The sequence below is a fragment of the Acipenser ruthenus genome, chromosome 15 (genome assembly GCF_902713425.1).
Source record: "Acipenser ruthenus chromosome 15, fAciRut3.2 maternal haplotype, whole genome shotgun sequence".
Classification (NCBI taxonomy): Eukaryota; Metazoa; Chordata; class Actinopteri; order Acipenseriformes; family Acipenseridae; genus Acipenser; species Acipenser ruthenus.
This window is the reverse complement of record NC_081203.1, coordinates 12,133,978-12,157,558: the sequence shown is the minus strand read 5'-3', so window position 1 is coordinate 12,157,558 and position 23,581 is coordinate 12,133,978. Positions and strand designations below refer to the sequence as shown.

General features: G+C 46.2%; 2 protein-coding genes across 2 annotated transcripts; both read right to left on the bottom strand.

Moving 5' to 3' along the window:
• Positions 1-4,043: 4,043 nt before the first annotated feature.
• On the bottom strand, positions 4,044-6,071 carry LOC131697544 (skin secretory protein xP2-like). Its single transcript, XM_058987181.1, has 2 exons — positions 4,981-6,071; positions 4,044-4,861 (listed from the first exon to the last, which is right to left on the bottom strand). Exons 1-2 carry the CDS (start codon positions 5,525-5,527, stop codon positions 4,494-4,496), a joined length of 915 nt encoding a protein of 304 aa, XP_058843164.1. The 5' UTR covers positions 5,528-6,071; the 3' UTR covers positions 4,044-4,493.
• Positions 6,072-7,629: 1,558 nt separating this feature from the next.
• Positions 7,630-9,159, bottom strand: LOC131697543 (skin secretory protein xP2-like). Its single transcript, XM_058987180.1, has 2 exons — positions 8,567-9,159; positions 7,630-8,447 (listed from the first exon to the last, which is right to left on the bottom strand). Exons 1-2 carry the CDS (start codon positions 9,023-9,025, stop codon positions 7,785-7,787), a joined length of 1,122 nt encoding a protein of 373 aa, XP_058843163.1. The 5' UTR covers positions 9,026-9,159; the 3' UTR covers positions 7,630-7,784.
• Positions 9,160-23,581: the final 14,422 nt, after the last annotated feature.

The following is a 23,581-nucleotide window of genomic DNA, read 5'->3' as shown; positions in this document are numbered from 1 at the left end:
GATGACTACCAACCGTGAGGTCGCATTGGTCGCCCTCACAGGTTCGATGGAAAAAGAGAAATGGCTTCCTCAGGATGATGGTTTTAATCCGTCTGTGGGCTGGAACGAGTGCGTCATCCCAGGAAGGGGCCTATCGTCAGCTCTGGTATAGAGAGCTCAGCAATTACCTACCCAATGGGCTGGAATATCCCATACATAATGTCGTTGCTGGTCATCTTGTCTTTCATGGAACCAGGGTTACGGTAACGTTTTGGGTGTGTGTGGGGGGGGGGGGGGGTTACAGCCAGTTGAATTTGAGTGTGGGATGTATATATGCTGCAACTGAGTTTTCAGCAGCGCATTAAAACAATCAGTTAGGAAATTGTTGCAATCAACCTACTGTAAATAACATCAAACATGGTGATTCTTCACAGCCACCTCTGTCTGGATTGTTGGGCACAGTTTTGTGCACTGGGGGAGCAACGTGCCAGGAGAACACTCGGGCTGGACCTGCAGCTGCCAAGCACCTCTGTCCGCTGGTTTGGATGGAGGGGACTGAGATGAGATTGTTTATGATTTAATTTTCAATTCCCCTGTTTCTGAACCCGATATCCTGGTGATCCATGCTGGAGGCAATGATTTAGGAAAATTGAAAAGCGTGGAATTAATTCAAAGAATGAAAAAAGATTTAACTAATTTGCATGAGCTCTTTCCAAAAATAAAAATGATTTTCTTGTGCACCACCCAGAGACATCTTTGGAAATATGTGAAAGCATCTCCAAAAATAAACAAAGCATGTAACTGGGTGAACAATGTAATTTCTGATTTTGTACGGGGTTTAGGGGGTATTCAATACTGCATCCTGAAATTAAATATGATCAGGTTGGGCTTTTTAGGGGGGGATGGTGTCCATATGAGTGACACAGGTAACGATATATTCCTAAAAAACCTCCAGCATGGAATTAAACCACAACTCCTGTAAATATGTTATCCTTTCCTTCCCATAACAACCTTTACACCTTTGTTTTTCTTTTATTGCATTATTTTATATGTTTAAATAAGTTTTTTAAATATGTCTGTTATTAATTGAGAAATGTAAATGGGCTTAAGTATTAATTTATTATATTTTGTCATATATGATATATGCTGCATGATATCTTTATATATGATACATAAAGGTCATGAATTAAGTTATGGTACAAAAGGTATTCTTAAAGTGAGCTATAGCTGCTGTACAAAATCGAAATAATAACAAAGTCAACTCTGGAATTCTTGAAGACGATAACACTTCAGGAATGGTTGTAATGGTTGTAAAAAGCAAAAGGAGGACACACACACACACACACACACACTACTAAAGCAGGGGTGCCAATACTTTTTCATTAACAAATATTTTAAATTACTTATTAATTATGTCTATAGTAGTTGTTCAACTACCACAAATTGTGTGAACTACAGCATGTGACATGATGTTTTATTTTTCCTAATATACCACGGATAGGGACTTATTGTGAAAGTGAGGATTACAGATTTTCATGGAGGGAGAGCTATCCAAACTGTAATACGCAAGTGTGTTGCGAGTACGTGTCTATCATGTAACGCAGCCACCATGTTAACTGGTACAGATGCCCATAATAAATCATGTAATTGCTCTAAAGCACATTATGTGCAGTAAGCCAGTCGTTCTGTACGTTCTTCTATTAACCATTCTGTATACATTAAAAGTTTATGGCTTTAGCCCAAAATGATTAACTTGTTTTCAGGCATGACTTGTTTTCAGGCATGTGTTTGACGTGTGTCAAGGGTGTTAACCTTGCTTCTGATTGTCAGTTTCATTCCAGTCGCGACAAAAAAAAAAATAGTTCATTTTCAGAGACACGAAACGTTCTCGAAGCAATGTCGCTCACTGCTGGTGTGTATTCTCCCATTTGACTGCAGTGACTTTTAAATTATTCACTCACGTCCAGTGTGGATGCAGCTTTACTCTCATCAACCAGTATCGAGAGGAAACCGTACTTCCTTGCGCCAGTAGTGACCACAATGAGCGTCACACTGACAGTTTTCAGAGACGGAAGTAAACGTTTGTCAAGGGGTGATTTTAAGTACACACAAATGTAAATTATAGTAAATTATACTATCAAATACGTTTTTAAAACATTTAAATTTTGCTAAAAACACATTGCATATTCAAATACAGCAATCGATCTCCTGACGATTAAATTACATAAAATTAAAAATACATTATATGTAACACTTATATTTCCAATGACTTCGATAAACGTTACATTTTGATATTTATATTTTATATGTTAAAATGACAAATGTCACAGTTTTTAAACAAAAAACACTATTTGCAGTACCTCTTGCTTCTTAAAAAAAAACAATGGCATCCTGAAAGCTTCACGGAGACACCAATGAACCTCCCCTTTTAATTTAGAATTTCGCGCATATGCAAAAATGCAAGAGGTGACTTATTTTCCAGGCAGCGGCACATTTTTTGGGGGGACTCGAGCACTGATATTGTAACATTTTCATGTTTAGGAAGTAGTACTCAGGGAGATGACGTTGAATTCTCAAAATGTTTGTTTTATTTGAAACTGCAGAGAATTCCTGATAAACTGAACAGACAACAAGTCCTGCAACAAAGCAATTGTCCAGGTCGTTAAAATATATTTATTAAATTTGAAAGTAAAAATATATGAAAGCAGGACGACCTTAAATGTACAAAGATCTTCACTAACAAGAACTGTTCAGTATTTATTTTCATTTCATACAGTATATTATAATGACACCAGACACGACTTAGAAACGATCCAAAAGACTGGAAATAAATACATGACCCCGCCCATGCATTTCTATTGGACATACTAGAGATGGGCGGTCCCATTACACAACAGTCCTTGTTTTGATAAAAGGTTAGCACCCTGACCTCCAGCTACTCCATTGTAAAATAAAGGTTGGACTTGTAAAAGCTATAGATCTGAGTTATTGAACATCCCTACATATCCAACAGTTTTATTGTTATCATACTGTATATTAGTAGTAATTGTACAGTTGTACTCATAGTATTATTGTTTATTCGTGGTACCAGTCGCAGTCGTAGTAGCCTGATTTGAAGCCCGGTACATCTGCAGCTGTCAGCAGACAGCTGGACAATAGTAGTATAGTTGAACTGATATTTTCAACAAAATTATTTTATTCTTATACATTTATATAACAACCTACTGCAATCTCAATTGTGTTTCGTTACAAATTCCTTCATGGATCCTTTATATTAACTTTTATTAACTTAGTATTTTAAACTGCAACATTATTATTATTATTATTATTATTATTATTATTATTATTATTATTACTATTATTATTATTATTAGTGTTATTATGTGCAGGTCACCACTTACCTTGTATTAGTACAGTTCTGCAAATCTATTTTTCTACTTTATCATAAACACTATTGAAGACTGTGACGCATCAGATCATGGGTGAGTGTTTGAGTCTTCTCTGACTTAATTTACTTATGAATAATTATACACAGAACAAGGTTGTGTGCCATGGCAAGACGCAAGACTTTTATTTAGTTTTTCCTTTTAAAACAGTCTGGTGAACAGATATGGCTCTGTGACAGTCTGGCTCGCAGTGGTGTGGTGGATGACGTCACGGACCAGGAAGTAACTGACTCCAAACAGTGGATGGGCGGGTGAAACTGAGTGCAAAAGCACTCAGCGTATTTAATAACAAACAAACAAAATATTTAAACAAAATACAAACAAAAGGGCACGAGGGCCAAACGAATAAATAAACAAACAAGTAAGTGCCGTGCTGGATAATCCAGCACGTATTAGCAATTGTTTTTTAAATGTTATTCCTTCTCTCCGCTCCCCGTACTCTCTACTCCAACACCCCAACATCAAGTGCAGAGAGCTGCAGGTTTATATACTCTGGCCGAGGGATTAACTAGTTGGTAATTATCTTATTATCCCCCGGCCAGAGTCTGCACGCGTTTGGTAAGGATGCATGACTGTCAGCTATTTAAGTAATCAGTAGCTGATCAGCCATGCATCCTCACGGGGTTTTTAAATAATAATAAAAGACGCGGCGCTTTTACCCGCGCCGCAAACAAAAATACAAATAATAATAAATAGGGGCGGGACACTCCGCCACACATGCCCCCCCTTGTGCGCAGCACACATGGCCCCAACGGCCACCTCCCCCCTCAGTCTTAAAGTCCCGGAAGAGGGGGAAGCAAGTTACTTCTGGGGGGTGGCCATGGTGGAATCTCTGGCACCCCCCCATTCTTCGTGGCCGGCAGTTCCCTCTTCCGGGGCTCCCGCCACACTCTATCCTGCCGCGAAAGTGCGGCTGGGGGAGCTGGTCTCCTGACCTCTCCCCCCTTCTTCATGGCCGGCAGTTCCCCTCCGTGGGGCTCCGACCACATGATCTCCAGCCGCGAAAGTGCGGCTGGGGGAGCTGGTCTCCTGACCTCCCCCCCTTTCTTCATTTCTGGCAGCTCCCTTTCATGGAGCTCCGGCCATCGTGTAGCGACCCCAGGCGAAGCAGGATCCCTGGCGACCCCAGGCAAAGCCGGACCCTCGACGACCCCAGGCGAAGCAGGATCCCTGGCGACCCCAGGCGACGGCAGCAGCAGCGGACCCTCGGAAGGCGACGGCAGCAGCAGCGGACCCTCGGAAGGCGACGGCAGCAGCAGCGGACCCTCGGAAGGCGACGGCAGCAGCAGCGGACCCTCGGAAGGCGACGGCAGCAGCAGCGGACCCTCGGAAGGCGACGGCAGCCGCAGCGGACCCTCGGAAGGCGAACTCGGGAGGGGAGCCCCTGGCCATGGAGGCGGCAGCGGGAGCTCCACTTCTCCCTCGTACCCTGTGTCCTGTGGAGAACAAAAGGCAGCCCCAGGCGATGCAGAACAGCCATCCCCAGGCAATGGCGATGGTGGGAGGGGAAAGCAGTCCTCCCACAGCGGCTGAGACGGAACCAGCAGGTATTTACCCTCTGCTGGTGGAGCTGGGAGTGGCAAGCAGTCCTCCCACGGCGGCTGAGGCGGAACCAGCAGGTATTCATCCTCTGCTGGTGGAGGTGGGAGGGGCAAGCAGTCCTCCCACGACGGTTGAGGCAGAACCAGCAGGCATTCACCCTCTGCTGGTGGAGGTGGGAGGGGCAAGCAGTCCTCCCACGACGGTGGAGGCGGAACCAGCAGGCATTCACCCTCTGCTGGTGGAGGTGGGAGGGGCAAGCAGTCCTCCCACGACGGTGGATGTGGAACCAGCAGGCATTCACCCTCTGCTGGTGGAGGTGGCGGAGGCAGAGGCAGCTCTTGCTGCTCTGCTCCTGGTGATGGTGGAGACAGAAGCAGCTCCTGCTGCCCTGCTCCTGGTGGTGGTGGAGACAGAGGCAGCTCCTGCTGCTCTGCTCCTGGTGGTGGTGGAGGCAGAGGCGATGGGGCGGATGCTGGCCACTCAGAGGGAGGCTGTGGCGGTGCTGGCTCCCTCTGCTGTGGCGGCTGGGCTGGCGTGTGCCGTGCTCCCTTCAGCAGCATAAATAGAGGCTGCTGGGGAACACCAGCATCCTGCCCTTCTCCCCCCCAGAAAAATTCAGGGGGTTGAGCCTGTAACTCCTCCCCTTCTGGCTCTTGGGACTGCAGCTTGGGTCCTAAGGCTGTGGAAGCGCAGACTTCCACCTCTTGGGCTATGGACGCACCGACTCCCCCCTCTTTGGGCTGTGGACGCACCGACTCCTCCCTCTTGGGCTGTGGACGCACCGACTCCTCCCTCTTGGGCTGTGGACGCACCGACTCCCCCCTCTTGGGCGTAGGACGTTCAGGCTCCTCCCACTCGGGCGTAGGACGTTCGGGCTCCTCCCACTCGGGCGTAGGACGTTCGGGCTCCTCCCACTCGGGCGTAGGACGTTCGGGCTCCTCCCACTCGGGCGTAGGACGTTCGGGCTCCTCCCACTCGGGCGTAGGACGTTCGGGCTCCTCCCCAGGTTGTGGAGGCGAAACCAGCAGGCATTCTCCCTCTGCTGGTGGAGACGGTAGCGATGGCTCCTCTCCCTCTGATGCTGGAGACGGTAGCGATGGCTCCTCTCCCTCTGATGCTGGAGATGGCAGCGATGGCTCCTCTCCCTCTGATGCTGGAGACGGTAGCGATGGCTCCTCTCCCTCTGATGCTGGAGACGGTAGCGATGGCTCCTCTCCCTCTGATGCTGGAGACGGCAGCGATGGCTCCTCTCCCTCTGGCGCTGGAGACGGCAGCGATGGCTCCTCTCCCTCTGGCGCTGGAGACGGCAGCGATGGCTCCTCTCCCTCTGATGCTGGAGACGGCAGCGATGGCTCCTCTCCCTCTGGCGCTGGAGACGGCAGCGATGGCTCCTCTCCCTCTGGCGCTGGAGACGGCAGCGATGGCTCCTCTCCCTCTGGCGCTGGAGACGGCAGCGATGGCTCCTCTCCCTCTGGCGCTGGAGACGGCAGCGATGGCTCCTCTCCCTCTGGCGCTGGAGACGGCAGCGATGGCTCCTCTCCTTCTGGCGCTGGAGACGGCAGCGATGGCTCCTCTCCCTCTGCTGGTGGAGACGGTAGCGATGGCTCCTCTCCCTTTTGTGCTGGAGATGGCAGCAGCAGGGTCTCTCCCATATCCGCAGCCAGGTAGTTGAACACCATGGCTGCGATGTCTGGGAGGGAAGCTGGGTGGTGTTGCTGTTCCCAGGCCTCCCAGCGCTCCCCATCTCTTGCCCACAGGAGGTTGATCACTGCAGGGAGGGCTTCCTCATAATCCCTCCCCGGCTCCACCAGCCAGTCCCAGACTCCCTCAGAGGAGAGTGCATTCGTCCTCTTTGGAGGATGCAGGTCCTCCCTCACTGGACGCTCTGGCTCCTCTTTCTCCTGCCATGGAGGGGGTTGGTCGGGTGCTATGTGACCCACTTCCCCAACAGCAAAGCACCACTCCTCACCTTTCAAGCAGGTGGGGCAGACGTCCAGCATGGTTGAGCTACAGTGGGACCTGCGACCGGCCCCACGCTGCTGTAGCTGCTGCTTCCTCCGTCCGCTTCTTCCCATATTTTTTTTTTTTTTTTTTTTTTTTCCCCTCAAAAAACACACAAAAACACTTTGAAAAAAAAAACGAACAAAAAAAACGAGCTTTTCTTTCCTGGTCCGGCTATTGGAGGCGTTTGTTTTATCCCACCGCTGCCACCATATGTGACAGTCTGGCTCGCAGTGGTGTGGTGGATGACGTCACGGACCAGGAAGTAACTGACTCCAAACAGTGGATGGGCGGGTGAAACTGAGTGCAAAAGCACTCAGCGTATTTAATAACAAACAAACAAAATATTTAAACAAAATACAAACAAAAGGGCACGAGGGCCAAACGAATAAATAAACAAACAAGTAAGTGCCGTGCTGGATAATCCAGCACGTATTAGCAATTGTTTTTTAAATGTTATTCCTTCTCTCCGCTCCCCGTACTCTCTACTCCAACACCCCAACATCAAGTGCAGAGAGCTGCAGGTTTATATACTCTGGCCGAGGGATTAACTAGTTGGTAATTATCTTATTATCCCCCGGCCAGAGTCTGCACGCGTTTGGTAAGGATGCATGACTGTCAGCTATTTAAGTAATCAGTAGCTGATCAGCCATGCATCCTCACGGGGTTTTTAAATAATAATAAAAGACGCGGCGCTTTTACCCGCGCCGCAAACAAAAATACAAATAATAATAAATAGGGGCGGGACACTCCGCCACACATGCCCCCCCTTGTGCGCAGCACACATGGCCCCAACGGCCACCTCCCCCCTCAGTCTTAAAGTCCCGGAAGAGGGGGAAGCAAGTTACTTCTGGGGGGTGGCCATGGTGGAATCTCTGGCACCCCCCCATTCTTCGTGGCCGGCAGTTCCCTCTTCCGGGGCTCCCGCCACACTCTATCCTGCCGCGAAAGTGCGGCTGGGGGAGCTGGTCTCCTGACCTCTCCCCCCTTCTTCATGGCCGGCAGTTCCCCTCCGTGGGGCTCCGACCACATGATCTCCAGCCGCGAAAGTGCGGCTGGGGGAGCTGGTCTCCTGACCTCCCCCCCTTTCTTCATTTCTGGCAGCTCCCTTTCATGGAGCTCCGGCCATCGTGTAGCGACCCCAGGCGAAGCAGGATCCCTGGCGACCCCAGGCAAAGCCGGACCCTCGACGACCCCAGGCGAAGCAGGATCCCTGGCGACCCCAGGCGACGGCAGCAGCAGCGGACCCTCGGAAGGCGACGGCAGCAGCAGCGGACCCTCGGAAGGCGACGGCAGCAGCAGCGGACCCTCGGAAGGCGACGGCAGCAGCAGCGGACCCTCGGAAGGCGACGGCAGCAGCAGCGGACCCTCGGAAGGCGACGGCAGCCGCAGCGGACCCTCGGAAGGCGAACTCGGGAGGGGAGCCCCTGGCCATGGAGGCGGCAGCGGGAGCTCCACTTCTCCCTCGTACCCTGTGTCCTGTGGAGAACAAAAGGCAGCCCCAGGCGATGCAGAACAGCCATCCCCAGGCAATGGCGATGGTGGGAGGGGAAAGCAGTCCTCCCACAGCGGCTGAGACGGAACCAGCAGGTATTTACCCTCTGCTGGTGGAGCTGGGAGTGGCAAGCAGTCCTCCCACGGCGGCTGAGGCGGAACCAGCAGGTATTCATCCTCTGCTGGTGGAGGTGGGAGGGGCAAGCAGTCCTCCCACGACGGTTGAGGCAGAACCAGCAGGCATTCACCCTCTGCTGGTGGAGGTGGGAGGGGCAAGCAGTCCTCCCACGACGGTGGAGGCGGAACCAGCAGGCATTCACCCTCTGCTGGTGGAGGTGGGAGGGGCAAGCAGTCCTCCCACGACGGTGGATGTGGAACCAGCAGGCATTCACCCTCTGCTGGTGGAGGTGGCGGAGGCAGAGGCAGCTCTTGCTGCTCTGCTCCTGGTGATGGTGGAGACAGAAGCAGCTCCTGCTGCCCTGCTCCTGGTGGTGGTGGAGACAGAGGCAGCTCCTGCTGCTCTGCTCCTGGCCAGAGTCTGCACGCGTTTGGTAAGGATGCATGACTGTCAGCTATTTAAGTAATCAGTAGCTGATCAGCCATGCATCCTCACGGGGTTTTTAAATAATAATAAAAGACGCGGCGCTTTTACCCGCGCCGCAAACAAAAATACAAATAATAATAAATAGGGGCGGGACACTCCGCCACAGGCTCATTATCAAACTATGAGCTTGGTGATGCTGGGATGTGTCACACAGAATACAAACGAGTTGTTGGCTTTGTTTTACAACGTATAGAATAGTAGGACCTCGATAGTATTTTAGTTTTTTTGGTAAATCTCCACAAAACTTCGCTTTATGCATATGTAACGACATTCTTCTTGTTATTTGTGCCACAGAACAATTTAGTGAACAAAACGTTATTTATCATAAAAGCAAACAAACAAACCAAAAAAAGCCATAGCTTAAAATGAGGCCACATGTACAAGTTGTGTGAATGCGTATTATTATTATTATTATTATTATTATTATTATTATTATTTATTTCTTAGCAGACGCCCTTATCCAGGGCGACTTACAATTGTTACAACATATCACATTATTAGAAAGTAGAATGTTTTGATACATGGCTACATTCATTTTTGTGTAATTCTTAAGAGAGTGCAAAAGTGCAAATTGTTCATTTAAATGCTGGCTATATAGACTGCATGTATGGTCCGGTTTATTTTTGCTTATGAATAAACCTATTTTTATGCAACTTGCACCATTGGAAAGAAAATGTCTCGGTGCTCGACTACTGGTACTATATAAAATGATTAACATGTTTTCAGGCGTGACGTGTTTTCCAGCATGTGTTTGACGTGTGTCAAGGGTGTTAACCTTGCTTCTGATTGTCAGTTTCATTCCAGTTGCGACGAAAAAAAAGAGTTCTATTTCAGAGACGCTATTTCAGAGAGTTCTATTTCAAAGCAATGTCACCCATTTGACTGCAGTGACTTTTAAATTATTCACTCAAGTCCAGTGTGGATGCAGCTTCACTCTCATCAACCAGGATCGAGAGGAAACTGTACATCCTTGTGCCAGTAGTGACCACAATGAGTGTCAAACTGACAGGAGATCAAGATCAGAATTTCAGAATGATGATGATGACGACAAAGACGACGACTCCTCAAAGAAATCTCCAAAATCTTCCAATATAACAAAGTCCAGAGAATCTCAACTTGCACACTTACTCGCCTCCATGATAAATAAACTCAACATGTTACACTTACAGTATTATAAGAACATTTTATATGCATACAAACGTGTGAAGGTGAAAGTGTACATTCTACATAAAGTCAAATTTCATGTCAATGATCTCGATCACATTCGTAGTGGATCTGTGTGCCCTTGTACGCCTGTTCTTCGTTCTTGTGAGGATAAGACAGAGGTGTTAAAAGCCAAGGACGCATTGCAAATCCGCAATCACCCAAGGAAACTTTATTGTAGTATCTAATATGCCATTTTCTATACCAAGATTGTAAAATTCAAATAAAATCTACAGTAGAGGTCAGCTGTCATATAATGTACAGATGCAGGATTCAAATAGGCTACAGTTGCATTGATAATTTCTTGTTAGTAACACTACACATGCAAATAACGGAATATCATTTTAGCAATACAACAAATGTTCCATAAGGTTACAAATGGTTAAAACAAGTGAATAAATCTCTTTCATAACCACAAGTTTAGAAAAGGCTAACTCTGGTCCTGCACACTCTCTCTGTATCGTCAGCCACGGCCTATTACATTTCTGTTTCAAGGTGAGTTATATACTGTTTTCATTAATTTAAACCCTCCTTTTCCAAGTGCAAATGAACTCCTGATAAATTATGACAATTAATACGGATTTGCTTTTAAATTTCCTCACAAACAAAAGAAATAGCCGCACAAGCACTGCTCGTTAAGATATTAACATTATTTCGTAAATCAACATCATTTCGTAAATCACATTAGGACAATTGTTTAATAACAAAATAAGCATAATGAACGCTTGAAAATGCTAAAATCAATGAATGCTACATGCCGATTTCTTGATTAACACTGGAGTTATCATTTACAAACTTTTGAAAACCCCACCCCTTACCTCTCCTTCTTTGTTTATTTACTGGCTTTGTAGAAACTTTACATTAACTACACTATAATAACACAGTAATTACAGAGATGGCTGTGAAAATAAAATGCAACAATGTGCTTAATTACAAACTACACTGTATTTACACCTGTGGTTATGTATTTACAATGCAATTACTATATAACCTCACATGCAATTCAAAAAAGACATTTCCTACTCGGCAAGTGTACTGCTACATTAATTAAAATGGTACAGGGTTAGCATATACTCGCAGTGTGCCAGTATAGCTAAGAATCAGGCTATATTAGCATTCAAAACCACACCCAACAGTCAGTTTGTGGTAAGTAAAAATCTAAATAGTTTTTGAAGAGGAAAATAAATAAAATTAAATTACCCCAGGGATTTCACTGCATGCATAGCTCATGAAAAATGGACTGATGAAAGATATTGCAGATAAAATACTGTGCTTATAATGTGAGAGTTAAGGTGGAATAATCACCTTGTTCTACAGAGTTTAAAAATTATTATTTTTTTCAATCTCAGTCAGATTTATGCCAGGTCTGGAAGTGTCAGTAAATCCTAAAAAGATTAAAGAACACTGTGTGTGGGAGTCAATACAGATCATATGAAGAAGGTTTGACATGCTTGAGATAATGGTTCAGCTGGCACCACCTAAAAACACCATTCTATACACCATTCTGCATTTTGTATTCTGCCTCACAATAAATACATAATATTGGCATTTTAACCCATATATGTCCTTACCAAATTATCTTCTGTGGCAATGCAGTTGCAGATTTCCATTACACGAGAGTAGATGTTAAAACTTCATGCTGATTTGAACTCGGCTCTCGCCAAGAAAAGCACCAACTAAGACGTACCTTTACAGTAAACTAATGTGATCAATATGTGTCTCCATCCATTTACGTTTCCTTCCATATGATGATGTAGATATCCTTCTGTCTGGTGTTAATGGCTGAAGTGTAATGCTGGCTCCAGGGATCAGCTTATTTTGCCTCCCTGGCGCATCAGCACACACAACGGCTGCGATGCTGGCTCCGGGGATCAACCACAGTGCGGCCTCCCCAGCGCATCAGCATGACAACCGTCTGGATTGAGCTAAGTAGGGTACATCTCTGGGGTTTTCAAGTGGGCACCTTCCATCCTCAGTGTTTCGTCGACTAGCCCACGACACCTCAAGAGGGCTTGACGGTGATTCTGGCGTCCCAGCATCACCCCCCTCCGTCCCCCACTCAACTCAGCCCAGCTTACTTACCTGTACATCAGCGTTTCTTTCTTTCTATTGTGCTTGAGATCCCCAGCCAGAATCTTTCCATCTCAACCACAGCCAGTTGCTGCTCCTCTCTGCTGCTTCAGATAAGTTCTTCACTGTGCGACGCAACTCTTGGCCACTGAATCCGACGTCTCTGAGAATCCGGGTTGTAGAGTGTGCCACAAATCCTCGACAACCCACTTCCACTGGGTAAACCCGAACTCTCCATCCTCGCTGTTCCGCTTCAGTGGCTAGTTGAGCATACCGCAGTCTCTTCCTCTCATACGCCTCATCTACAGCATCCTCCCATGGCACTGTTAACTCTACCAGGTGAACAAGGCGTGCTGATCCAGACCACAAGACAATATCTGGTCGAAGGTTAGTGGTGGCAATCTCAGGTGGAAAAATAAGCGGTTGACCAACATCTGCCAGCATTTTCCAGTCTCTAGCAGCTTCCAGTTGTCCTGGGCGAGGATTGGTTTTAACACCTTTTCTTGGTGGTTGCTCTCCTGGGCGGAGGAATGTTGTCTTTTGTGTGTAATGTTTTGATGGAACAGGTGACAACTTATTGGTCATGTTACGCTTGTCTTCCAATGCTAAGGCCAAACATCGCAGCACCTGGTCATGGCGCCAAGTAAACCGTCCTTGCATAAATTTAGTGAAAGCCTATTTTGGAGATTTGCAATTCAGTTTTTCAACTTCAGAATTCAGCACTACATGGCAATGCCTAGAGGTTGGAATAATGGCAGGATGCACCATTTCTCCACTGGCTTTTACCATGGCAGTGGAAGTAATCATTAGGGCATCAAAATGGGTAGTAGGAGGAGAGCGCTTGGCTTCTGGAATGCGACTACCACCAATTCGAGCATACATGGATGACATGACAACCATGACTACAGCAGTAGCCTGCACTAATCGATTATTGGGCAAATTAACCAATAACATTGAATGGGCACGAATGCAATTCAAGCCCACTAAATCAAGGAGCATCTCTATAATTAAAGGCAAAGTAGTAGATAAAACATTCTTCATTAATGGTGAGGCAATACCAACAGTGTCTGAGAAGCCAGTGAAGAGTCTTGGGAGATGGTACGACGGGGATCTAAAGGACACAGTTCGTGTGGGAGAAGTTAGACAACAAGCAGTGGAAGGGTTGAAGAGCATAGACAGCTGCGCTCTACCAGGTAAACTAAAACTCTGGTGCTTTCAGTTTGGTCTACTGCCGAGGTTGCTGTGGCCACTGACTGTGTACGAGGTTTCTTTGACAACAGTAGAGAAGCTGGAAGCTTTAATCAGTTCATACATCAGGAAATGGTTGGGAGTTCCACGCTGCCTCAGCAGAGTGGGACTTTATGGTAAAGGAATACTGCAGCTACCAGTATCTGCTCTAACCGAGGAGTTTAAGTGCGCCAAGGTCAGACTGGAAATGACATTAGTAGAGTCACGCGATAAATGCGTAAGGGAGGCAGCACCTGTGTTGAAAACTGGAAGAAAGTGGGCGGCAAAGAAAGCTGTGGAAGATGCAAAGGCTGCCCTTCGAATTGGTGATATCATGGGGCAAGTTCAGCATGGAAGAGGGGGTCTTGGTTTCAGTTCAACTCCTCCTACATGGCACAAGGCAGCCCCAGCTCAAAGGAGGAAGCTGGTAGTCAACGAGGTGCAAAAGCAGGAGGAGAGGATGAGGTGTATAAAGGCCATTTCCCAGGCCAAGCAGGGAGAATGGATGAGATGGGAGAGTGTGGAACAACGCAAGATTGGCTGGACCTATGGTCAATGGAACAGAGCAGGATCAGTTTCCTCATCAGGTCAACATATGATGTTCTCCCATCACCACAGAACCTAAACCTCTGGGTAGGAGAGGATCCCTCATGTCCTTTGTGTTCATCACCTGCAACATTAAAGCACATTTTGACAGGATGTAAGGTGGCTCTTAGCCAAGGACGGTTTACTTGGCGCCATGACCAGGTGCTGCGATGTTTGGCCTTAGCATTGGAAGACAAGCGTAACATGACCAATAAGTTGTCACCTGTTCCATCAAAACATTACACACAAAAGACAACATTCCTCCGCCCAGGAGAGCAACCACCAAGAAAGGGTGTTAAAACCAATCCTCGCCCAGGACAACTGGAAGCTGCTAGAGACTGGAAAATGCTGGCAGATGTTGGTCAACCGCTTATTTTTCCACCTGAGATTGCCACCAATAACCTTCGACCAGATATTGTCTTGTGGTCTGGATCAGCACGCCTTGTTCACCTGGTAGAGTTAACAGTGCCATGGGAGGATGCTGTAGATGAGGCGTATGAGAGGAAGAAACTGCGGTATGCTCAACTAGCCACTGAAGCGGAACAGTGAGGATGGAGAGTTCGGGTTTACCCAGTGGAAGTGGGTTGTCGAGGATTTGTGGCACACTCTACAACCCGGTTTCTCAGAGACGTCGGATTCAGTGGCCAAGAGTTGCGTCACACAGTGAAGAACTTATCTGAAGCAGCAGAGAGGAGCAGCAACTGGCTGTGGTTGAGACGGAAAGATTCTGGCTGGGGACAGGTAAGTAAGCTGGGCTGAGTTGAGTGGGGGACGGAGGGGGGTGATGCTGGTGTCGTGGGCTAGTCGACGAAACACTGAGGATGGAAGGTGCCCACTTGAAAACCCCAGAGATGTACCCTACTTAGCTCAATCCAGACGGTTGTCATGCTGATGCGCTGGGGAGGCCGCACTGTGGTTGATCCCCGGAGCCAGCATCGCGGCCGTTGTGTGTGCTGATGCGCCAGGGAGGCAAAATAAGCTGATCCCTGGAGCCAGCATTACACTTCAGCCATTAACACCAGACAGAAGGATATCTACATCATCATATGGAAGGAAACGTAAATGGATGGAGACACATATGGATCACATTAGTTCTCGGGACTTTGTTATATTGGAAGATTTTGGAGATTTCTTTGAGGAATCGTCGTCGTCTTCGTCGTCGTCGTCGTCGTCATCATCATCATTCTGAAATTCTGATCTTGATCTCCTGTCAGTGTGACACTCATTGTGGTCACTACTGGCGCAATGATGTACAGTTTCCTCTCGATCCTGGTATAATGCAACAGGTCTTTACTAAGGTGCAATGGTAGCAGTGGTAAAGGTAAATGGTACCATAGTGGTAACCTTCATGTTTTTGACATGTTATGAATCAAGTAGCAGCCCCTGGTTACCAAGGGAACCGTTTCACACAGGCAGCCAAGAGTAATCCTTGCCACGGTTACCAGGTGATGCTATTCAATTTATCATTTAAGCAACGCTTTGGAGATCAAGTTTACGGTCCCTTCTCTCCGTGTGCTGTCAATGTATTGAGCTCAGTGTGGTCTGGTCTAGTGCAGGCACAGTACCTACTCAGGTTAAGCGAGGTGGCGCCGAAGTGGGTATAGAACTAAAGCAATGACTCTGAGTCATACTGTGCATGAACTGCGTCTAATTCAGTTGTGATGTAGGTTTTATTTAGGGGTTTGTGGTAGAGTGGCCGGGACTCTATGGTAGTCAGGAGGTAGAAAGGAAACTCAGAACTGAAGTGTTGAAGGTTTATTTTTATAAACCAAAATGAACAACAAAACACAGCTAACCCAGTCAAAATAAAAGTTTAAACAAAAATAAATGAAACCGAAAATCCCTCACCCATGTCTGTCACTATCACGGTGAGGTTTTACATAAAAATACAGGAGCATATATATATTTTTTTCTCTCTCCCATTTATCACCAATTATTCTATTTGGGAGTAGCCACATTCTCACATGTTTTTGGCAGGGACAGGAATTAACCCCATCCCTGCCAACCACCAACAAAACACCACAATTCATTTACAAGCAGGACTCTCGCCCTTCCACAGGGTTACTATAACTGACCGGCTATAGCATTTAGCATTATAACTGTATGGTTGAGAGTATATTTACATGGCGTGAACTGAATTTGTGTTGTGGCTGCATAATAATTGAATGGCTCTCTGATTATCTGAAACAACTTTTATAGTTGTATCAGCATAGGTGCTACAGTACATCATATATCATCTCAGAAACACTGCACTGTGTCTATATATACATACACACACACACACACACACTGTTGTAGTCAAAAGTTTGCATACCCCAATGGAAATGTATCATTCCTAGAAATGTCTCAAAAACAAAGAATTTTAGGAAAAAAGTTTTGCTTTTGTGGACGAGGAAGTTACAAGAAATAAATGTCTACAATTATTTATTTCAGCATTTTTTTTTTTACAAAACTCCAAAAATGCTAATTCAAAAGTATTCATACCCTTTGATTATTATTATTATTTGTTTATTTAGCAAACGCTTTTATCCAAGGCGACTTACAGAGACTAGGGTGTGTGAACTATGCATCAGCTGCAGAGTCACTTACAATTACGTCTCACCCAAAAGACAGAGCACAAGGAGGTTAAGTGATTTGCTCAGGGTCACACAATGAGTCAGTGGCTGGGGTGGGATTTGAATCAGGGACCTACTGGTTACAAGCCCTTTTCTTTAACCACTGGACCACACAGCCTTCTATATCATGCTATGATAGTATTGTCAACAAGGTGCTAGGAATTTCAATATGATAATGCAGAACCTAATTCTAGGAAAGTAGAAAATGCTGGATTGTAGGTGAACATTCTTAGAGAGTATAAAAGGGTTAGGCATAGGATGATTGCTGTCATTACCAATAAGTCAATATGGTTAAAAGTAAAGAGCTATCTGAAGAGCTTAGGCAGAAAATTAATTATTGTCATAAAGTTTGAGAAGGATACAAGAAGATTTCCAAGCATTTGAGTATCCCAATTTCAACTATTGTTTCTATTATCAAGTACAAAACACAGGCGGGGCTCCCGAGTGGCGCATCCAGTAAAGGCGCTCCTCGCAGGATGTGCCCTATAGCCTGGAGATCGCTGGTTCGAATCCAGGCTATGTCACAGCTGACCGTGACCGAGAGTTCCTAGGGGGCGGCGCACAATTGGCTGAGCGCTGCCCGGGTGGGGAGGGCTTAGGTCGGCAGGGGAATCCACGGCTCACCGCGCATCAGCGACCCCTGTGGCCGATAGGGCGCCTGTGGCTCTGCAGCGGAGCCGCCAGATCTGTGTTGTCCTCCGGCACTATAGGTCTGGTAGCATTGCTGTGGATCTGCAGTGCGAAAAATGACGGCTTGGAAGGAGCACGTTTCGGAGGACGCGTGTTTCAGCCTCCGTTTCCTGAGTCGGCGGGGGGGTTGCGAGCGGTGAGCCGGGGATACAGATAATAATTGGGCATGCTAAATTGGGGTGAAAACCGGGGTAAAAATAATTGGCGACGACTAAATTAAAAAAAAAAAAAAAAAAAAAAAGTACAAAACACATGGTACTGTCACAACGCTCCCTTGGTCTGGAAGAAAGAAGGTTCTTTCACCAAAAACAAGTCGAAGAATTGTGAGGATGGTTAATAACAATCCAAGATTGACTGCCAAAGATATTCAAAGTGAATTGGCTGCAAGTGGGACTGGAGTTTTCATTTCAACCATAGGTCGAGTATTGCATGGTGAAGGTCTCAATGGTCATAGGCCAAGGAAAAAGCCACTCTTAAGAAAATGTCACAAGGACAATCGCTTAAAGTTTGCAAAACGGCATTTGAATGATGGATAGGAGTCCTGGTCAAAGGTTTTGTGGAGTGATGAATAAAAAAGAAAAAAGAAAAAAGAAAATTGCGCTATTTGGTCATGCTGATAATCGTTGCGTTTGGAGAAAATCTGGTGAGGCGAACAAAGAAAAGAACACCATATCTACTATCAAGCATGGACATGGTAATATCCTTCTGTGGGGCTGTTTTTCCCCTGGTCACACAGGCAACATTTGTCAACGGCAACAAAGCGATGACAGATGTTGCCAGGTTGTCGCCTTGTGTGACCACCCTGGGCAACACCACGGTAACACCCCGGCGACGTGTCTCCCACTTAAGACGATGTTGTATTTTTCAGGCAACACTTTCAAGGCAACATTTTCAATACCAGCCAATCAAATTTGATAGTAGTGTCACAATGACAAGGCTAGACCATAACGTCAGACAGACAGCATATGATAAATTCTGATTCCTGCATTTCATCCAATTAAAGTCTATAGATCTGCAATACAGTGTGTATGTGGATAAGCGAATGTCAAAGGGTACATCAGCACTACATGAAAGATAAAACATAAACTATCCCACCTTGCTGTTCCGAATGTATTTGGTTATTGTATAATAATCCATATGTGCCCAAACATCGGCATAAAGCCATGGATTCCATACCGTACCAAAAGATATTGGCCAATCATCTGAAAATCTCTACTACAAAACTTGGTTTAAAAGTGCAACTGGATGTTCCAACACAACAACGATCTAAAGCACACATCAAAATCTACTTCAGAATGGTTAAAGAAGAATAAAATCAAGGTTCTGGAATGGCCTAGTCAAAGTCCAGATCTATTTCCGTTCAAGAATGGACAAAAATCACTAAAGAATCATGTCAAAAGCTCACTGACAAATATCCTAATTGTTTAAAAGAGCTTATTATTACTACAATATATTAATGTATTTCTCCTTGTCCTATGAATACTTTTGAATGAGCATTTTGGGTTTTCTAAAAAATTGCTGAAATAAATAATTGTAGGCATCTATTTCTTGTAACTTTTTTCCTCATCCACAAAAGCAAAACTTTTGCTACAAAAGATTTTTCCTATTATTATTTGTTGTCAAGAAATTTCTAGAAATTATATATTTCCATTGGGGTATGTAAACTTTTGACTACAACTACATATCTATATCTATATTGTAACAGAGCCTTATGGCTCAGGTTCATTTTGCCCTTATAGACACAGACCCAGACACAAGATTTACAATTCTAGCGCTTTTGCGCACTTATTATTGACAATAAATAAAATTAAACAAAACAAACAAAAAGCCTAACTCCACACAGGAGTGCTAACTAAACTTTTCCGGAACCTAACTGCACATCCTGGACAGCTAAGCTGTTTACCAGTTTCAAAACACACCGTAAATTTAAGCCCAAACAAAAAGGTTCACACAGTGACAGCCTCACTTCACACAGACTGGAGACTGCCTAGAACAAACATTTTCCTTTAATTATATACCTCCCTGCTAATCGCAGGCATGTGGCACTCATCTATAATTAGAGCCAGGTGTACCTCTTCCTGGCTCCCTCCCGTGGCATTCTGGGGGATGTCGTTCCTTAGCCCCTCCTGAACTACATGTACAACATGGGTTATTAATGTTTTTAAAGAAAATATGAACTTAATAGCTTTTTAACATTAAGTTTAAGTTTATTTATTTATATAGCACCTTTCATATTTCAATATCTCAATGTGCTTTAAAAGTTACAATAAAATTAATTAAAGCGATTTTAAAAATATGAACATGTGAAGCTAATATCAGACAGCGGTTTATTCCACAGTCTGGGAGCATTGTAACAGAGAATGCTGTTTCTTCTTTCCTTTTTGTCAAGTGGACTAAAATGTGGACCAGAAAATCCTGCAAGTCTGTACTAACTTAATCATGATTGCAGCATACCAAGCAGATTATCCCAGTAACTGGTTTAACTGATCGGAACATATATATATATATATATATATATATATATATATATATATATATATATATATATATATATATATATATATATACAGTATATATAATTACATAACGCTTTGTAGTTTTCCATATACTTAAGAAAAAACAGATAAATTGAAAAATGTGACATTTCAAAATCTAACATAAAATACTGTAGGCCTACTACGACTATTATGGCTTCTGGCAGACTTTTGCAATAATCATTTTGTAGTTTCTACAGACATGATTGTAGCAGGGCGATAGTAAGCCCTGCTGATTAAATGTGTATATTTATTTTAGAACAGGGTTTCCCCCTCCGTCCGTGTTATTTTGTATTTGTTTGTTTTATTATTATATAGGACGAGCGAGGTGCCGTCCTTCAGTGTTTTGTATTAATATTATCGTTATGATTTAGTGTTTTAATATGACGGCGAAACGCCGCAGGTTTTGTTGTTTTGTTGTTTTGTTTATAGAAGTGACGGTGTAGCCGTTTGTTTATTATTTAGTAGCGTGGATGGGAAGCCCCATCCACACACAGTATTTAGAAGACTCGTGCAGAAGGTGGCCATCTCCCGAATTAATATGGTCACCTGTATAAAAAGCCTGCAGCTCTCTATCTCGTGGTGGGTGTTTAAGAGGTTTTTTTGGGTTTTTTTCTGTTTTTTATTATTGCGTGTGGAGAAAAGGAGAGTGAGGAAGGAGTATGGGAAGGAGGAAGAGCTGCAGAAGGCTGCAACAACAGAAGCAGCAGCAGGAGAGAGGTGGGAGGAGATGGTGGTCACAGGACCCCACCCAACTGGGACCCCCATACTGGGACACAGAACAGGAGCAGTGGAGAGCTGAAGGGGCTCCCCTGTGTGTCATCTGCAGGGAGTTTGGACATGACCAGGGGGACTGCCCCTATGAAGACCCCTGCTTCTGGGAAGCCTACACAATGGGGAGGGTGTCCTGTGCGTCAGGGTGGTTTTGGCTGCTGGACCAGCAGACCCTATCACCTCCACAGGCCAAAGGAGACAAGGGGAAGGAGTCGGTGCGTCCACAGCCCAAGAGGGAGGAGACTGAACGTCCACAGCCCAAGAGGGAGGAGCCGGTGCATCCACAGCCCAAAAGGGGGGAGGCCGAACGTCTACAGCCCACGTCTCCACCAGCAGAGGGAGAGTTCCTGCTGGTTCCACCTCCACCTCCGTGGGAGGACTGTGTGTCGCTCCCATCTCCACCAGCGGAGGGAGAGTTCCTGCTGGTTCCGCCTCCACCGCCCTGGGAGGACTGTGTGTCGCTCCCACCTCTGCCAGCAGAGGGAGAGTTCCTGCTGGTACCGCCTCCACCGCCCTGGGAGGACTGTGTGTCGCTCCCACCTCTGCCAGCAGAGGGAGAGTTCCTGCTGGTTCCACCTCCACCACCATGGGAGGACTGTGTGTCACTCCCACCTCCGCCAGCAAAGGGAGAGTACCTGCTGGTCCCACCTCCGCCAGCAGAGGGTGAGTTCCTGCTGGTTCTGCCTCCACCTCCGTGGGAGGACGACTTGCCGCTCCCACCTCCACCAGCAGATGTAGAGTACCTGCTGGTTCCGCCTCCATCGCCGCCACCAGCAGAGGGAGCATGCCTGCTGGTTTTCCTGCTGGAGCTAGAAGGGGAGGAGCCCTTGCCGCCTTTGCAGCCAGAAGGGGAGGAGCCCCTGCCGCCTTTGCAGCCAGAAGGGGAGGAGCCCCTGCCGCCTTTGCAGCCAGAAGGGGAGGAGCCCCTGCCGCCTTCGCAGCCAGAAGGGGAGGAGTTCCTGCCACCTTCGCAGCCAGAAGGGGAGGAGCCCCTGCCGCCTTCGCCAGGAGCAGAGCAGCAGGAGCTGCCTCTGCCTCCACCACCACCACCTGAGGAAGAGGAGCAGGAGCTGCCTCTGCCTCTGCCTCCACCACCACCACCTGAGGGAGAGGAGCAGGAGCTGCCTCTCCCTTCACGACAGGACGGACCCGAACCGAAGCCTGGTGGTCCGCAGCTGCCCTTGCACAGGCTGCTAAAAAGAGCAAGGGGGAAAACGGCCAGGTCACCGCGGCTGAGAAGAGGGCCAACCCCAGCACCACCGCTGGTCCTGGCTCCCCTCCTGCAATCGCCTCCTGAGGGACCGCTGCCGCCCTGTCGTGCATCGCCTGGGGATGCCAGTTCGCCATCGCCCGGGGATGCCAGCCTCGTACCGCTCGGGGATGCCAGCCTCGCACCGCTTGGGGATGCCAGCCTCGCACCGCTCGGGGATGCCAGCCTCACACCGCTCAAGGATGCCTGCCTCGCACCACCCGGGGATGCCATGCCCGCTCCGCTCACAGATGCCAGCCTGGGTCGCCTGGGGCTGCCTGCTGCTCCGCATCGCCTGGGGCTGCCAGCTGCTCCGCATCGCCTGGGGCTGCCTGCTGCTGTCACAATGATGTTAAATAAAATATGTAAATTATGTTCATATAGTTTTTTTTTTAATTACGCCTCAAATTCTAGGAGATGCAAAACTTTTGGCCATAGCTGTATAAACCCTTCTTTACTAATCTGATATGTGGAATTGAGTGTCAGATAAATATATAAAAGGATCTGTACAAAAAGAAAGACACATTTTTATTACATCAGACATATGTGCATCAATGCACATTTCAGACTGGCAGATCATACTTGCATTTAAGCTGCCGACTCTGCTGCATAGGCACAGAAAAGTTAAATTCTGTGATAATGGACCATTAGTTGTTTATAGTAAAAGCATCTTAACTAAAATTGTATTGCGTTAAATGGAAAATGGTACCAAAGGTACATGACTAAAACATTTATTTGAAATGTAGGGCCTATATGTATATATTGTGTAAGGCTTTATTCTCACAGATCTGACTGCCTGAATGTGACAGACATGAGAAATGTACGGAATCAAGTTTTCAGATCAAGTACTAGTCATTTCAGAGGAAATATGCAGCTGTCTCTGCAAAAAAATGTAAGTAGTAAATGCTTAGGATGAGCAAGTGTACTAAGTTAGTCTTCTCCTTCACAGTACTAAGTTAATCCACTTGAACAGGATCATCACGAATCTGATTTGGTACGCTGCAATCGGGATCTTGTTTAGTCTGATTTAGCAGATGATCCACTGCGATGATTAATTTCTGGTACACTGCAATCGGGATTAGCAGGTGTACTAATTTGAATCCAATCAAGTGGACTAAACCCGCTTAATCCACCAGTTAGACACATCAAGTGGACTACATTTGGTATGATGCTATTGACCCTCTGTTGACAGCGAGTTTAAGACCAGCAATAATGTGTACCTGTACATGAAACGACAAGGCCAAAAACCACCCCCATATTACCAACCTGGATTTAACCTGGCACAACCTGGGTGCGAGTGTGTCTGGCAACTGACAAAAATAATCTTTTGAGATCAGAAAGGCTAAATCAAAACTAAAAATGGCTGACAATGACCCCCGTTGTCCAGTGGAACTGCCTCCTTCCCCATTTGAAATGCCACCTAGACTATCCACATCATCAGCTTGTGCTCCACCCTCTACTTTTGACTTTCAATGCAGAACACAATAAATGGAAATGTGTAGTTTATTTTTAACATGTGAAACTTCAAACACATTCTTGAATACTAATGAAAGGTTATGTCCTTTGGG

Bases quoted from the DNA above. Each gene is read 5' to 3' on its own strand.
- LOC131697544 (XM_058987181.1), bottom strand. From the start codon at position 5,527: ATGCTGCTGAAGGGAGCACGGCACACGCCAGCCCAGCCGCCACAGCAG. The intron at 4,862-4,980 runs GTAAATACCTGC...TGTTCTCCACAG, and splicing joins CCCAGCTCCACCAGCAGAGG to GACACAGGGTACGAGGGAGA.
- LOC131697543 (XM_058987180.1), bottom strand. From the start codon at position 9,025: ATGCATCCTTACCAAACGCGTGCAGACTCTGGCCAGGAGCAGAGCAGC. The intron at 8,448-8,566 runs GTAAATACCTGC...TGTTCTCCACAG, and splicing joins CCCAGCTCCACCAGCAGAGG to GACACAGGGTACGAGGGAGA.